The sequence below is a fragment of the Tachypleus tridentatus genome, chromosome 7 (genome assembly GCF_004210375.1).
Source record: "Tachypleus tridentatus isolate NWPU-2018 chromosome 7, ASM421037v1, whole genome shotgun sequence".
Taxonomy (NCBI): Eukaryota; Metazoa; Arthropoda; class Merostomata; order Xiphosura; family Limulidae; genus Tachypleus; species Tachypleus tridentatus.
The window spans coordinates 55,803,601-55,820,618 of record NC_134831.1 but is presented as its reverse complement, the minus strand read 5'-3'; the positions used below and the strand labels follow the sequence as shown (position 1 = coordinate 55,820,618).

General features: G+C 33.5%; 1 protein-coding gene across 3 annotated transcripts in view; it reads left to right on the top strand.

Annotated features, from left to right (window-relative positions):
• LOC143255703 (uncharacterized) overlaps positions 1-17,018 on the top strand; it is a 150,315-nt gene that overhangs the window by 54,518 nt on the left and 78,779 nt on the right. For 2 of the 3 annotated variants that reach the window (XM_076511776.1, XM_076511777.1), the window contains exons 3-4: positions 2,941-3,057; positions 12,291-12,497. In XM_076511776.1, the coding sequence (XP_076367891.1) occupies positions 2,941-3,057; positions 12,291-12,497 (324 nt within the window). Of the gene's footprint in view, positions 1-2,940; positions 3,058-5,389; positions 5,788-12,290; positions 12,498-17,018 lie in introns of those variants that run through there. The other variant, XM_076511778.1, reaches the window with a different exon arrangement.

Below are 17,018 nucleotides of genomic sequence, written 5' to 3'. Positions count from 1 at the left end.
TAGCCAAGAATATCTACCATGTGTAGTCGCTCTATCTCCGGTATATATGCTGCTGGTATGAAGAGCGTCGCCAAATCGAAAACGGGCAAATAGCTAAATCTGGTATTTCTTATTTTCCTTCATCATCATCTGACTTTAATAGGCCTAGCGCCTGCCTAGTTCTAGTAGTAAGTATAATTTTATCATCATTTGATAGAGCGTGAAAGCCTTCATGATCTTTGACAACTTATTTTAATACTATTATATGCAATATTTATAAAGCTTTAGAATACTCTCTATAACCCAGTATCCCAGGTACACTATCTTAAGAAAAAGTAAACAAGTATTAGAAGAAACAATTTCGCTAAAGAAAAAGTTATTTAGGGCTAGCTCTTGGACTTGAGAAAATGAACCAAACAAAATAGGGATAAAAACAGACATATCATTTGAACATTCACATAGCACACCAAGCCGTTGCGACTTTACATGGAGAATGAATTCCCTACGTAGCTTTTTTATTTATCAATAAAAGGTTTTCATAATACTTGTATTTATATTAATGACCACTGTATGTATTATACGCTTTAAAACACGTCAAAAACAATTTACGCCAGCGGTTATTGACTTCACTTTTCTTAAACGCCTTAAATAGTACGAATAATAATATTTATATCAGCAGCCACTAACTACGCTGGAATTTAATTAACTGATACTAATTTATTGTTTGCTGCTTACGAAATGAAAACAATGCCAAAAGCTATAGCATAAAGCACGGATAAGTTAGTTATTCAAAGAGTGACCTTAAGCTATCACTCCTGTTGAAGACTGTCAAAACTTGCGTGTGTGTGTGTGCTGTTTTTAATCACCCTCTTGTCATGATTATGTAATACACGTGCCAGTAGGGTATTTGTTAGCAAATAGTATATTCGTTTTTGTTTTCTTCTGTCATTATACTGTCATGTGTAACGCAGTATTTGATGCTAGTTTGTCAAGCATGAACATGTGGATTTTTTTTTTTACCAGCAAATAATCAAAAAGCATGTTCCAGGTTTTAAAAAGGAAATAGAAACTGTATTGTGAACTGAATCATAACAATGTTGTAAACTTGAAAGATACATAATTTGCAAATAATGAAATATTAATATATTGTTTTATTAAACTATTGTTACTTATTATAATTTACCTCGGACGAGTCTGTGATTTATTATGTTACGTATACTACGTATTAAGGTTTCAACTAGCCAGAAATCTTAATTAAATGTTGATAAGTATCAAATTTATAATATTAACCAACAGGATTGATATACATAATTTTCTTTCTTAACACAAGTATATTTTAATATTCAAATAACAAGTTAATTCTTTGAAGTTGAACGATTCGTAACGTATGAAATCTATAACGTTAATAAGCGTCAATCACAATTTTAGCTTCTGACGCTTGTAGTACACTGACTGTAGCTGACTAATAATAACTGTCTCTTGTCTAGCTTCTTTTATACCTATCACGCAAGATTCTTGAAGTTTCAACAATGTTCGAAAACATGCTAGCGTTTTCGCAAATCACATATTGTTGATTCTTGCACTGGAAAATCTTCCACAAATTTAGAGCACAAGCGGGGTTTACGCAATACACATTCAACACAATAAGTCACATGCATCAAACTGAAACATACGTAGGTACTAAAATAAACATAACGGTAAAGCCATTACACCTACATTTATCGCTATGCTTTTTGTGTTTTAGAACATAAATATCGAAGTAGGGTGAATATTGACGGTTAAGTGTGGTTTCAGGTTTCAAGATGATACTTGTATACATTTATGCAATATCTGTTATAATTAAAGATTGTATCTTCCAGTAAACCTGATAGGTATTGTTGGTGAACTTCTGGTACTACTAATTAGTTCAGAGAAGTTTTGTTGACTTTTTCTCCAGGTAACACCAACATATCTGGTAGTTTACCTGCAGATAGTTTATCGTGGGATGGATATATTATCATTACTTAAGACATGTTCAACATAGTTCATTTATTTAATATCTCATCAGCATAGCTCATTGTTTATATACTGAAATAGCAGATTGACTGAATATATTCTAACATGTTTGACTGGTACAGTTGACTATCGAAACGTTGTTCTCTCCTCTACATAAAAATTTTCTCAACCCAAACCATCCATTTTTACATATATATATTTAAGTATCACCTGGTGAATATGATTGTTTTAAAGTAAATTCTAGATGTTGCAAGTCACACAGTAGAAAAGCGGTAAGTTTAAGGACTTATGGCATTCGAGTCGCAATCTGAGGTTGGCGGGTTCGAATCCCCGTTGCACCAAACATGCTTGCCCTTTTAGCTGTAGGGGTGTAACAATGTACTATCAATCCCTCTATTAGTTGGTATAAGAGTAGCCAAAGTTTCGTCTACGCGAGTTTATTTGTCTATCCGCATAATGTTTTTTCCCAAATAGACCAAAATTTATCTATTTAACACACAATGCTTATGGAATAAAATTTAACATCAACGTAATTCACGTCTGTTCTCCCGTTATTTTAAGAGTGGATGTTGAGCTTTGCTTGCGTGCGCAGCTTTTCAAACGGGAGAGAAACAGACGCTTGGACAGACATTACAGTTCTCGGTATTTATAAGATCTGGTAGATGTAATGGATTGTCATGTGGAGATTTCTAGTATATACCTAACAGCTCATCATCCATAATATTTGCCAAATACGCAGGTTATTATCCTTTAATACCTATTAGGCATGCTGTATTATAGTCTAATAATATCTAATAGTCATGATAGGCTATATTCCTGTAATATTTGATAGTTGTAGTGGGTGGTTATCTTCCGATTGGAAGTGTATTGGTTATTCAGTTGCAATGTTAATTTTTTTAAAGTTTAACATGGGTTTATTTAAAGCTGTTGTAGTTTATTTGACTCTTTTGTTCATTATTTTTGTAGAGCTACCAATCCCTTGTTGACAAGGCAGGAGTACTGAAGTACAAATATAAACCTATTGAGTACCTAGTGGATAAAGGACTCGATTTCGTAGACTACTCGAAGCTAAAAGATTATCAGGTGAGCTGGCATTGGTGAAATACTAACTGTAAAGTATCGTAGTGGTTATATGAATATGTTAAAGAATACTGAATTTGATGTATTGTCATAACATTATTGACATACCTAAGTTAATTTAGGTAACTGTATATGGTGAAATAAAATGGATTCAAAATCCCAGGTATACTATTGTTAATGATTATATTCTTAAACATTTGATAAACGTTGTGTTGTTTAAACGTTACGGTGTAAATAACGAAAGGTGACGTTGCGTTAGAAACTGAGCTTAGAATTTGTTATGAAAATCACGCTTTGATTACTTTTTAAAATTGTGAATCACCGGTAATAATTATAACACGTTTCTCGTGGTAATGATAGTTGTTAAAAACTCGGCAAAATTTGCGTAGTTAAGTAACAAGAAAAGACAAAGAAGAACGTACACCACACGTCTGACTTATCTGTTGGTGTCTATTCTGATTCAGTCCATGAAACTGTATGGGTGCTCAAACTGCTCATGATTGTTCAGCTTTGTGAAGTTTTTCTCCTTTTAAATTAATAACTTCGAAAGTTCAACTGATTGCAAGGGTACCCAACTCGTGAAACAATGCACTGAAATATTAAAAGGAAGAACAATACATTTAATTTGCTGTATACATTAACGGGTAAAGTTTTAGTTGTGACGTACTCAAGTAGCTTGCTTTGAACAAAATCTAATAATAATTACTTAAAGACGTTTAAAGAATTATTTGGACGAAAAATTTTAGTGATAAAAAATTAAATATTTTGTAACTTGGAAGATTAAAGGTTCTCAGTGCATTATTGTTTTATAGCACAAAAGCCAAGCGTTATGATGTATTAACATTCTAGTGTTTTCTTTGAAATTCTCATCATAATTTTATCATTAAACAATAAGCCTGAAATCATTTAAATATATTATTAAAGAAAGTAGAATTATTTATAATAAATTATCAAAGCTTTAACCATTTCCTTTACTGGTTCTTTACTTGTTCCAATATACAATTTTTAATTAGCCAAAGGAAAAAATTGTGCAGTTAAAACAGTTAAAGACATTTAAAATAATTAAATGCTGGTATGAAAATATTCACAGAAAGAGCTATTTAATCCTTTTGTCGTCTCTTCTTCTTTATTATTTTATTCATCTATATCCCGATGCAGGATTACAGATCTGACGAACCAACTCGAATCCGTGCAGTAACACACAATTTTTCCTGCACTCTAAGTTGGGGGTGTGTTATAAGAATCACAGTCAATCTCTTAGTATAAATAGTGTTGTTGAGTGTCTGCTTGTATCAGTTGTTCAAAATTAGAGACAGCCGCAAATAGCCGCAGTAGCTTTGTCACAAATAGAAAAAATATAAATACAAACAGCTTTTGTCGCCATAAAAAAAGTACATAGACTGGGTTGGAACCTGGGATAGTAAGCTTGTATCTAACGTAATGAAAATAAAATCTGAATGGAGTAAAGATTGCTGCTAGATGACATACACAAACAGCTGATAATTTATTTAACACAAACCAAAAGAAACACACAGAGAAACAAGTAGTGATAGTTTGTGTACTTACTGTTACTAACGGTACATTTTTTCACGATGTGCTGTTTAGTTTAAGTACGTATAACTCGCTAATCTAATTCCCTGAAAATCCAGCTGACGTTAAGCAGACACAAGTTTTGATTAGCTGACCTAAATACACGATACACCACCACCTTTACAAATCTGTGTTGGATACCGTATAGTAGTGGTCCCAACCCTTGGGGGTGCGAGATAACATTTGTTTTGGCCATCTTCACCTTTATTCTTAAATAAATAATTACTGTGAATGGTGCGAGAACATATTAAAATTTTTTAAGGGTGCGGGGCATAAAAAAGGTTGGGAACCAGTGTCATATAGGTTGAATTTACGTTAATAGCGTAGGGAAATATATTAATCAACGCATGCCTTCATTTCAGTATAAAAGCAATCGATCATTATTGTTGCAATGTTACAGTAATTATTCAAAAATAAATAAATGGAAAATCTAAATATAGTTAACTTTCTCTTGCATTTTCCAGTTTTTCAAGAATGAGTGTTTCTGCTTTCCTGCTGTGGATATTGAAACATATTTTTTGTAATAAACATGTACTGCACGTTTCAGTTTAATGAAAATAAAACATACCAGTTTAGCATAACATAATTTTGTATGAAAACTGACGACCAATAAAACCTCACAGCCTGAAGAAACTTGTGTGGCCGTCGTTATGAGCATGTGCGTGCGTGTTTGAGTTGCTTTTACGGTACGCTGTTGGTTGTGGTGGTTGCTTAGATTTTTTAACCTCCGAATACTTGTTTACCGTATTTTCCGCCTAATAAGCCGAATTTCTGGCCCTAAATTTTGGACCTGATTTTTGGGGGTCGGCTTATTGGCCGATCACTCCTTTCGGAAATTTCTTTTTCTTAGGAAATGTTTTTCTTTTGAAAATTACCATAGGCGGTAATTTTGTCCCATCAGCAAAGCACGTTAAGACTACAGTGAAACGTTGTTTCTGGAATTTCATTGGTTACCTAATTACAGTGAGTGGAGCCAATAACGAATGACATATTGATTCCATCTCTGTCTCAATACGACACGTTCTGCTTTACTACAGAACGCCAATGATCACACACAACATGCATGCTGACGCTGAAACGAGACTAAGAAATCATTTTGAAGAAACTTGTCACTTCTTAAAAGTGGCTTCGGCTTATTGGGAGGTAATAAGCAAAAACCCTCATTTTCAGAGCTGAAAATTGGCCTCGGCTTATTAACCGGAAAATACGGTAGTTCTTAAAAGTATTGTTTTTCTTATTGTTTTTTTTTAAATAAGTGATATTGCTTTGGTTATTATATCTTTACTTATGATAAATATCCATGATATTTAGTTATAGTATATTTTATTCTATCTTCACGGTGCTGATAGGTTTTTCAGTTGTTTTTTTTAATATGCCGTGCTTGTTTAATTCATTGACAGTGCCTGATCTCTAGTATGTAAAATATGATATTATAAATGAAACTGGTGTGGGCGCGAATTGCCAAACGACCTTCACACAGCCCTTGTATTTTCATATTTTATCACGCTGTAATAGCACCTTGTGATTGATGCTCTTACTACATAACGTTTTCTAATTGTGAATATGTGACACCCTTATTAACACAACGTGTTAATAAGAAGTTTGTTAACTTATTGTGTAACATGTGCTTTTGGCTCTAAGTAAATGAGTATAGTTATTATAACACGTGCCTCTTTTACCTTTTTCATTGTAAGGACTCTTCCATGTGGTTTTCGTTAAGTGCTGTATGTCAGTTTCTTACCATATGGTGCATATTTCTTTTCACCAGGTGGTGCTTATCTAGCTCTCCCATGAAGTGTTTTTTTTTTCTTCTGGTTCTCACCATATGGTACTTAACGGGTTCCTACGAGGCGTTATTTTGTAAGTCCTTCTAGGTATTATTTTGTTTCTGATTAGTTGGTGTTTGTGTGATATCCGCTAGTTGATGCTGTTACAGTAGTATAGTTAGACAAAATTATAGCACATTGTTTCTTTTAACTTAGACTTCACATTTTTTTGTTTTAAGGAAATTTTTAACTTTATAAACATTCACTTTATTGAAAGAAGGTTTTTGTTTATAACATTTTGTCTTTGGAACATTGTTTACCAAAGACTCGCTGATCTTGTATATTGCTATGGTTTGCTTCCTTTTTATCCAACTTTCTCCAATACACTTGAGCCTAGTATGGCCAAGTTAGTTAAGACATATGACTCGTATGCTGAGGGTCGCGGGTTCGAATCCCCGTCGCACCAAACATGCTCGCTCTTTCATCCGTGGGGGCTTTATAATGTGACGGTCAATCACACTATATTCGTTGGTAAAAGAGTAGCCCAAGAGTTGTTGGTGGGTGATGATGACTAGCTACCTTCCCTCTAGTCTTACATTGGTAAATTAAGGACAGGTAACGCAAATAGCCCTCGTGTAGCTTTGCGCGGAATTCCAAAACAAACAATACACTTGATTTTTTTCATTAAGCTATACTTTTCTGGCTGAACAATTTATTTTGTTCGATGATCTCCGTGTGTTTCTCTGATTTCTTGAATTTGTTGCTTGTCTTGTACTGTAGGTGTTACTTCTGTTGAAAAGTGTATATTTGTTTTCTGTCCAAAATGTTTCTATTAGTGTTGCTATCCGGCTTTAATTAAGCGTTGTTTAGATTCTATTAGGTGATGGTTGTTTAGTTTTTAGTAGGTGATGGTTGCTTCGATTTTATTAGGTGATGGTTGTTTAGTTTTTAGTATGTGATGGTTGTTTAGATTCTGTTAGGTGATGGTTTAGTTTTTATTCTGTAATACTCATCATATTACTTCCACATGTCCTTATCTTAAGTTTCTTACGTGGTTTTATTCTTTACTGTTGTACATTGAGAGAATGTGACGTTTATTTTAATATTATTGAAAATGTTTCAGAGAAAATGCATTCTGGTGTTTAAGAAGTGTTTTAACATACAATTTTGGATTTTGGAGATGAAAGCTCTTATCTATTGAACTTTAGTCAATTAGGAAAAGTTTTAGTATAACTGAAGAGGCCTTAACTTATGCCTGGAATCTTTTGTTTTGTGGACTGTTTCAAAAAGTAAACGTATAATATTAATGGTATCAAAAAGGCTGAAATGCAGCGTGTTTGACGTTAACGAAGTAGTCATAATAGAAAAAGAAAGGACAGTAATCTGTTATAGGAAGAAGTCGTTGGCAAAAATGGAGTTGCTATTTTCGACACAAAAAGCAGGCACATATTGTAACAATGGGCAGAGTTGAGCAGGTGGAAACACCTGGTGATCAGAGAAAACTGCTGTAGGGCTCTGCTTTGCAGAATTGGGTCATGCGCATGGTGACTAATATATCATGGAACCCCACCTTCAGCTATTGTTGTAGATGGCTGGGGTAACCTATGCATGAGTTAGTCTGTGGGAGGGCGAATGTGATGGACGTTGTAAGTGAATTACTTTCGTATGAAGCGAATGTTTGACCTTGGCTGTGAATTGTGTATTTGATTTTTTTTTTTGCCATAGTTTTTGTGTTAAATTAAAAAATGATTCCAACATTCATGCAATTGGAGGAATTGCTGTTGTACTTTGAGATTGTTTGGTTAATTTAAAACATACCACCATAGCCTTAAACTTACCCTAACGGTTACATTCATCTCTTTTTTTTCCTTCCATTTTTACCTGTCGCCCCATGTAATGTTGCTAATACCCTCAGTAACGATAAAAACGTTTTCGTGAAAACTTCATTGTGATACATGAAAATAATATTTAGAAGTGTTTCATTGTACCAGACCTTAATGATCTTCTAGCAACGTTTTCAACTTGTAATAAAGAGAAAAGTTTTATTTTTACCCGCGCTTTTTTGATGGCGTTCAAAGAACTGAGAGCTTCTTTTATCCAAGGCCTAATAACCAGAAATATGAAGCTTGTGTATGACCTTGATATCCGTGTATAGTACTGACATTGAACTACGCACGTTTTTACTGATCCAGCATGTGACAGATGGGGGGGTAGAACACTTTGAAGTTGAATTTTTAGCTGCGCCTTTTTGAGGCTTTCAAAGACGATTTTTTCTGTATTAGCGAAGGTCTGTAGCCATGTTTTGGCAGTCGATTACTTTCAGCCGTTCTAGCATCTCACTACTATTACCTAATGTCTTTCTCGGTAACGAAGATTTCAAATATTTTTTTTCATCTCCTGTCTGGATTAACCGAGACGTGGGGGTAAGGGAAGGTTAAGAAATCTTGAACTGATTTACTTTGATCAAATTCTTTAGTAAGGAGAGCGTTTATGAACGACAATTAGAATAAATATCTGGTATAGTAATGTGTTTGATGCGAAACAAAGTTACGAATATCTGGCTACAATTACTGAGTACTATACATATACATTAAACCTAACGTGTTGGTGTCAGAATCAACTATATTAAATATCGAGTAAAAAACAGATAGGATATGCTCGATCTATTGGTTGTATAATCAGTCACAATATCAAGTAAAACAGATTGGATGTACTTAACATCTTGGTTATAAAATTAGCTATAAATCTTGTAAAATACAGTTCGGATATGCTTGACATATTGGCTAAGTTAAGGTTTGATTACCAGCAGTAGGTTAAATACGTATCGGTTGTTTTCAATGCATTTTATCTAAACAGAAGCACGAAAACTGCTTTAAAATTAATTCTGTCTGCTGCGTTTATTATTTTGACGTTTCTGTGAAATTGCACATTTTGTACGAGATATGTAAAGATAAGAATACTTGTCTTCCGGTGTAGAAGTTCAATGTAGAACTGACAGCGTCAGGGATTCAAGTCGACCGATACATGTCTTTTCAGTAAACGATACATTTCGTGGGATTTTGGTACTGGCAACTGAAAAGGGAAAGTGGTAAAAAGGAATTTAAAATGGCTAATATTGTGTATTTAGTACGATTTGGAAGTAAACTGGGTTCTCCGGTGGGTTTTATATTGTTTTTGTTTTTCGCACAAAGCTACACGAGGGCTATCTGCGCTAACCGCCCCTAATTTAGCAGTTTAAGACTAGAGGGAAGGCAGCTAGTCATCACCACCCACCGCCAACTCTTGGGCTACTCTCTTTACCAACGAATAGTGGGATTGACCGTCACATTATAATACCCTCAGTAGTTCAGTAGTAATTTGTGTATATGTTATAATCAAATCACTAACTGAATCACTTTCCTTCTCATGAAAAAGATGTCTAATCATTATAGGCAAACCTATAACAAAACAATAAAAACTTCAGTCATTTCTATACAATTGTCCAAACATCTGAAAATGTTATTCAACTTACACTAAGCATAAACATTAGCTTTCAAACCTTACTATGCTCAGACTTCACAGTACTGATATTGTTTCCAACGCACAGCTAAACACTACTTGAAAACGATAAGATATATATTAGTTTGTTTGTTTTGAATTTCGCGCAAAGCTAAACGACGATTATCTGCTCTAGCTGTTCCTATTTTAGCAGTGTAAGATCAGAGGCATGGCAGCTAGTCATCACCACTCTCTGTCAACTCTTGGGCTACTCTTTTACTAATTAATAGTGGGATTAACTGTCACATTATAACGCCCCCACAGCTGAAATGGCGAACATATTTGGCGTGACAGGGATTTGAACCCGCGACCCTCTGATTAGAAGTCGAATGCCTTAACCACCTGGCCATGCCGGGCCTCTCCGGTGGGACAGCGCAGTAAGTTTAAGGACTTATAACACTGAAGTCGGTGTTCAATTTCCCGCAGTGGACACAGTAGATAATCCAGTGTAACTGTTCTAAAACTGTACAATGGACTTAGATACTTATATGCCATAAAATTGGCTACAGTAGATTATATATCATCACTGGTCGTAATCATGACTTGTTGGAACGTAATGTTGAGGAACCTGCAATGAGAAGAGAACTTACGTAAGATGGATAGCTATATCCTCGTTATATTCGTGTTTGAATCGATTTTATTTTTTAGTACTGTCATTGAATTTTGGCGTTTTTTTCCTCTGACTGAAAGTTAGTGTATTCTCTGAATGTGTGTCATATAATTTAATTTACGTGTATTGATTTATTTTATTTTTACTTCTTCAGTTCATACATAATCTATCGGTTGGCTTTTTTAAAGACGGCCCGTTATGGCTAGGTAACCGGTTAAGTCACTCGAATCGTAATCAGAGGGTCGCGGGTTCGAATCCTCGTGACACCAAACATGCCCTTCAGCCATGGGTGTGTTGTATCATCACGGTCAATTCCATTATTCGTTGGTAAAAGAGTAACACGAGTATTGGCGTTGGGTGGTGGTGACTAGCTGCCTTTTCTTTAGTCGTACACTATTAAATTAAAGACGGCTAGCGCAGGTAGCCCTCGTGTAGTTTGGCGCGAGATTAAAAACCAATCATAAACAAACTTTCTTAAAGACACCGACTGTGTAGTGTACAAAGCATTGTGCATTCTATCTGTTACAGACATCTAGTCATTCTAGTGCTCATCTGTTATTGGCTGTTAATTCCTGTTGCACTGTCCACCTAAACTTTTTAAAGAAACTCCAGATTTCTGTCAGAATGCTAACTTCAAATGGTAATGATAACATTGTGTGCACTAGAATTATGATTTTTGTAACCTTATAGTAGTAATAGCCTGTTCCCAAGTGCTCTTAAAATGCTTTTCTGTCGTAGTAAATCCATTGCGAAACCTCCACACATTTTTTGAGTATCGTCGGAAAAGAAAAAAGAAAAATGGAACACTTTGGCTCTTTAGCTAGTTCCCAGTTCTTCACTTCAACAACACTTTTCAATGAAACTAGGAGTTTCACAAGTTGTGAAACACTCGATAATGTAAATTAGGTGCTCAAATAAGGTTTTAACTCATCTTTAGCTGTCATTTTAAGCATCATAGAGTAATAGATTGAATGTGGCAGCCATTTTTTCTTCTCGGCCTGTCCCTACATACTAAGCACTTCAGTGCTTAGTGATTTGACATTATACATTTGAAACTATTACTGACACATTACCCAGTACGTTGTTAAAACAAGCAGCGGTAAGTTGGTGTTAATCAACGGTCGATCGATGTTGTCGGTTTTCTGGCAAAGTGGGTAACGTAGAGCTTGGTGTTATTTGTGTGTTAAAACTTGAGATGAATAACAGAAGTGTATGATACATGTGGCGCTGTAATGCCGTAAGATCTTCCTCACTGTATCTGTGCTGTACCAAACGTTGTATAATTAGCTTCTACCATCTGATTCCAGCTGTGTTATTTCTAAAGTTCGTTAGATAATTTTCATGCTGTACATTAAATAAATAAGGTTGTCTAAGTTTGTTTATGATAAGCTGGTAACATTATTGTTAGTGTATCGGTTACAATTTGTGTTGTAGTAACTTGATTAATATAATATTCTCTGAGATATATGAGAATCCGATGAGGCCAAGGCTCACTCGAGAATTACTACTTTACGGTATTGTTCAGAATATGTGTCAACCAATCATCTTAGTAATACTGCAGTTATATCGAATAATAGTAATATGAACATTCTGAATACAGGTAATTAATTCAGTGCATTTTGTTTGCATTTGTAGACTTTGTATAGAGTGAATACCGGTGAATAAAATGAAATTATATCTATTATTCTTGCTCGAGTAATCAGAATTTTGGTACACTTGGCCCTATTCTTTAGCCAAAGGACTGGGATACTCTCCAGGCTAGCCGTAATTATCCAGAAGTCCGCAAGGCTATTCGCCAGTGGACAGAGTTTCAAGACGGTCAACGAATTCTACTTACTACACCCTCTGTACTGGTAGGATACAGAGTACAAGTATATCGAACTGAGGGAACAACACAGTGGTACACAGCGGTCATTGTCTCGTACAACAATAACAGTCAAGTAGGTCACTTAGCAAAATACTCTTTATAACAGTTAACAAGCAAATAAATTAATAATTACTAAATTTAAGAATAAAGCAGAACACCAGACTAACCGAGAAGAATAGTTAACTATTCGAAAACGCTCGAGTTTTGGGTCTTTTTTTTAAAAAACCACTACAGCAACATTGTAGTTATTAATTGTATGCGATTGTCCGCGAGCAAGAAATTTGAGAAGAGGATAGAACTAGGCACTGAATATAGTTCGTAGTATTAGAAACTACGCAGTTGTCCTCTATGAATTTTGACATAAAACCTTTATATTTTTCTTTTATATGTATTAACAGCACAGTGCTAGTAAATTGTACAAATCTTCCTTAACACTGCTTAAATCTACCATTATTATTATATTGTCATCGATCGCAGCTTTAACAAGCACATTCAAGCTCCCACGATATTAAAAATTCCTTAGTCTGGTATATCCTGCTTCAGATCCATCGTCCATATTGAATGTTATTGTCCCCCACTTATGATAAAATTCTTATTAATGATAGTAATAGTTGTGTTTGTTTTTTTAGCGTTATATTAACGTCACGAATATGAGTTAATCTCACTTCTCTTGTTTGCTGATCCAAGCTCAACTACAGTCCACAACATAGGATGCAGTAAATAATAGAATCCATTGAGACATCACCTCACAGTTGACATTTTCAGTTTTACTTTCAGTGAAAGTAAAATAAATCGGTAATATAATCACAAATGTTAATAACAGACTGTAGTGCCAAATCTAAAAAAAAAAAAAAAGCTTCTTTCGTTAACGTTAAAATTCAAATGTTGTGTTTGTAAAATTAGTGGTTGATTGTTTAAATAAAGAAAAATTATCTATTGCTGGGTGTTCACAGTTTAAATTATTTCTCTCAGCAATCATGGAAAACATGGCAGAAGGAAACATTAAGATATTGTTTGAAAAAAATAATTAATGAAAGTAAATATTTGGAACAATCTAGATATTTGTAAACAAATGAATACTGTATTTAATAGAAATAATAAATTGAGAGACACACTCACTTCTTTCTTGAACATACCATTTTCCTAATTTGTAATAAATGAATTATACAGATTTTGGAAAATAACTAGATAAACTTGTTTTTCTTTTCTTGAGAGATTTTTAAATACTGAACTGACTTCAGTACAAGCCACTTAATCATATTTAAATTTTACCATTATGGCATTATTTAATAATTAATGTATCTTATCACAGGTGGTAACAAAGACACATAAAGTCACTTACTGACCGAAGTGCCAAATTTCATGCGTGTAGGCCTAAAGTTTTATTGTGATTATATATTCAATTTTCCTTTCCTGAAATATCAAATTCACTCCTTCGGTCATTTTAGCAGAAAGTAGTGAAAGGAATTGTTTGTTATAAACTGCTGAGCTGAGCATGCAACAAATTTCACCTTTCAATCTATAGGTCAGTAACAACGTTACTGTTATAAGTTAAAACTATAAGGAGTGTTTTTCAAACCATCAGTGCTTTCATATGGACACATTTGTTCATTTTTGTATTCAAAGTGATCTGTTTTTTACTAACTTTAATCAAAATATACACTGTCCAAACTTAAATATCTTGGTAAAACTCAAGACATTGGGTTGAAAATGGTCTTTTTCACTTATTTTTTCAGGAATATATCCTGTTTAAAAACAAACAACAGGTTGGGAGCATTCCCAAATATGTATGAAGGAAAAAAAAGTTGTGAAATCTGTTAAAACAATAACCTCAATTTAAATTATTTATATCTACTACAATTTTCTTTAGTCACACATAAACTGTAATATTGTATATAGACATTATACAGTAGTGTTTATTAATGAATATTCACTTAATTCATAATTGAAACTTTTGATTCATTCTTATGCTTCTGAAACTTACTTAAAATGCATGTTGTTATTGTTTTCTACTTTCACTGCTCTTTCAGCCAGGGTAGCTGATGCTAGATGTTATAGATTATAGTGATAAATGTATTTAGTCCAACACTGTAGTAAATGTAATTAGAAGCTCTCAACATGGAGATAGAAATCTGGTCAACCTCAAAAACCTAAGGCTGGGGCTATTGTTAGAAAACTACTCTATGCTCTCTAGGTATTTAATAAAACAAAGGGTACAGTATTAGAAATAAAAGATTTGTTTTGTCTGTAAATTTTTAAAAAATAATTTTCCAACTTTTGGTTATTGTTGTCACAAACAACTGTTTTTGATAAGTGGTTATTCTATTTATCAAATAAAAACTGTACTGAAATACTGAAACTTGTTGATTATTCTTTGAAATGTACTGTTGTCTAAATATAACTTTTGACAAATATAATAAGTTTTAGCTTTTATATATAAATTAAAGTATAAATGTTATGAAACAAAAAGTTGTGTAGTTCTTCATCTTCATGTAAAAATAACATACAAATTACTAGAAATAAAAATAAAATTATTTAATTCATGATATTACTGTTCAATTCACTGTGTAAATTTTAGGAAAAAATATGTATTTTTTATTTTAATGTAAGATCATTATATAGGTTTATAATGGAAAGAGACAGTTCTTGACTTCAATAAACAGCTTTTACTGACTCACAAAGGCAATGCGAATGCCATTTGTTCAAAATCACATTTACAATTTTTTAGAGCATAGTTTTCCACAATCTGTTAATCACAATGCATATTGTTATTCAAGTGCATGACAAAATAATTAATTTTTATCATGCACTGTTATGCTACTGACAGGAGCAATGTGTTGATCTTTACAATTTGGGTTATGTATAAGTGGTGGAACTGCAGGATGTATTAGCATTATTAGGTTATATTAAATTAATTTGAATTATTAAATATAGGGTTAAAATATGGAATAGAATTTGTGCTTTTCATGATTTTACTTCATGTGATATCTGTATTGAAAACACAAGGTAGAAGAGAAGAATTCTTTGTTTCATGTTTATCGTGTAGTCATATCATCAAAGTTGAGATTTGGAGAAGAATGTGTTTGATTCCCTGTCTGTTATAATAACTTCAGTATATTTCTATTTATGCCACTTTTATATGATATCATGTAAAATAGGAATAGTACAATATCCTTGGTTTCATGTTTATGATAGTGAGAAAATTTTGAAGGTTAAGGGGAGATGGATTAAGATACTTGTAGTTTTTTGTAATTAATATTGACATTAAAGTTAAAAGATGGATTAGATTATTATCTTTGGAGTTATGGCTGTTGGGCTAACACTGACATCAAAATTAAGAAATAGAATGGAACAGAGTACCTTAATCCTTTCACTTTAAAGCCAACTCAGTGTTTTTTATTAAGTCAGCCACAGAGTTGCAGGTATTAACTGTGCACATCACAGCCCCCTAGTTGAGAATTACTAAATTACAAGATATATAGTTTTTGTTTCCATATTACACTCATGAAATACCAAGACTGACATACAATGAGTAAAATATTTTGTATATGTTTTGACTTCCTGAAGTCAAGAAAGGAGAACATACTTTGTGTGTCAGTGACACAATATCCATATTATTAAATAAATACTTTTTTTCATCAGAGTGTATCATAATGATGTGACATTGAGTTTAAGAGGTGGAACAATGTGTTTAGTTTCATGTTTAGCCAGGAGATGAAACTTGAATATTGAGAAGCAAGTTTTTATAGCATTGTTGTAATAGATTCTATTTTCTTTAAAAACTTTGTATATTCATTGAAAATTGCATTCAAGAATAAATATGTTAATGGTTTGGCAAGTTTCTTTCATGTTCACAGCCATGAGCAACAGGGATTGATGATTTTTCTGTTTCCATTGTACAGAAGTACAGCTTTCAGACTAACTTATTCAATAAGAAGTCTCTATTTTTGAAGGTGATGTTCAGTACCTAATTCTTCCATTAGGGCATCAACATTTGTACAGAAACACAAAGTATCTTGTATACTGTAGTAAGAAGGAAGACTTTGATGGTAACATCAGTGCACAGAAACTCTTGTTTTTGCAGCTAATAAAAGCCATTGCTCTAAATGAGAGCCAATAAGTTTCCCAATTTACTTTAATAGAAACAAGTCACAAGTAAGATCATTTAGTTCTTCTTGGATGATCAGATGAAGCAGTTTAGATTGAGTTGTCACAGGAATAGAATTATTAGATGAAGATGATTTGTTGTCTTCTTCACAGGATAACTTGTCTGTTTCCCACTTTGTTGGACACTGGAAGACTATCAGCCATGAAGTACTGGTTTCATTGCAGGCTCAAAAACTGGGTATTTTGTATATAGTTTAGTTAAACCTGAATATTTAGAAACACCAGTCATACAAAAATAACAGTCAGTTAGATTATCTTTGGGATCATGCCATATTATGGGAACTGCAAATGACATTCTTGTTGGCTTTTTATTCAGTCACTGTGTCAAGCCAAATGTGCAAATTGTACAACACACATGTAGAATCCAAAGTTTTTCTTGGTCAACATTTTTACACCTAAAATAGTAATAGTAAGTTACCTTTACCTT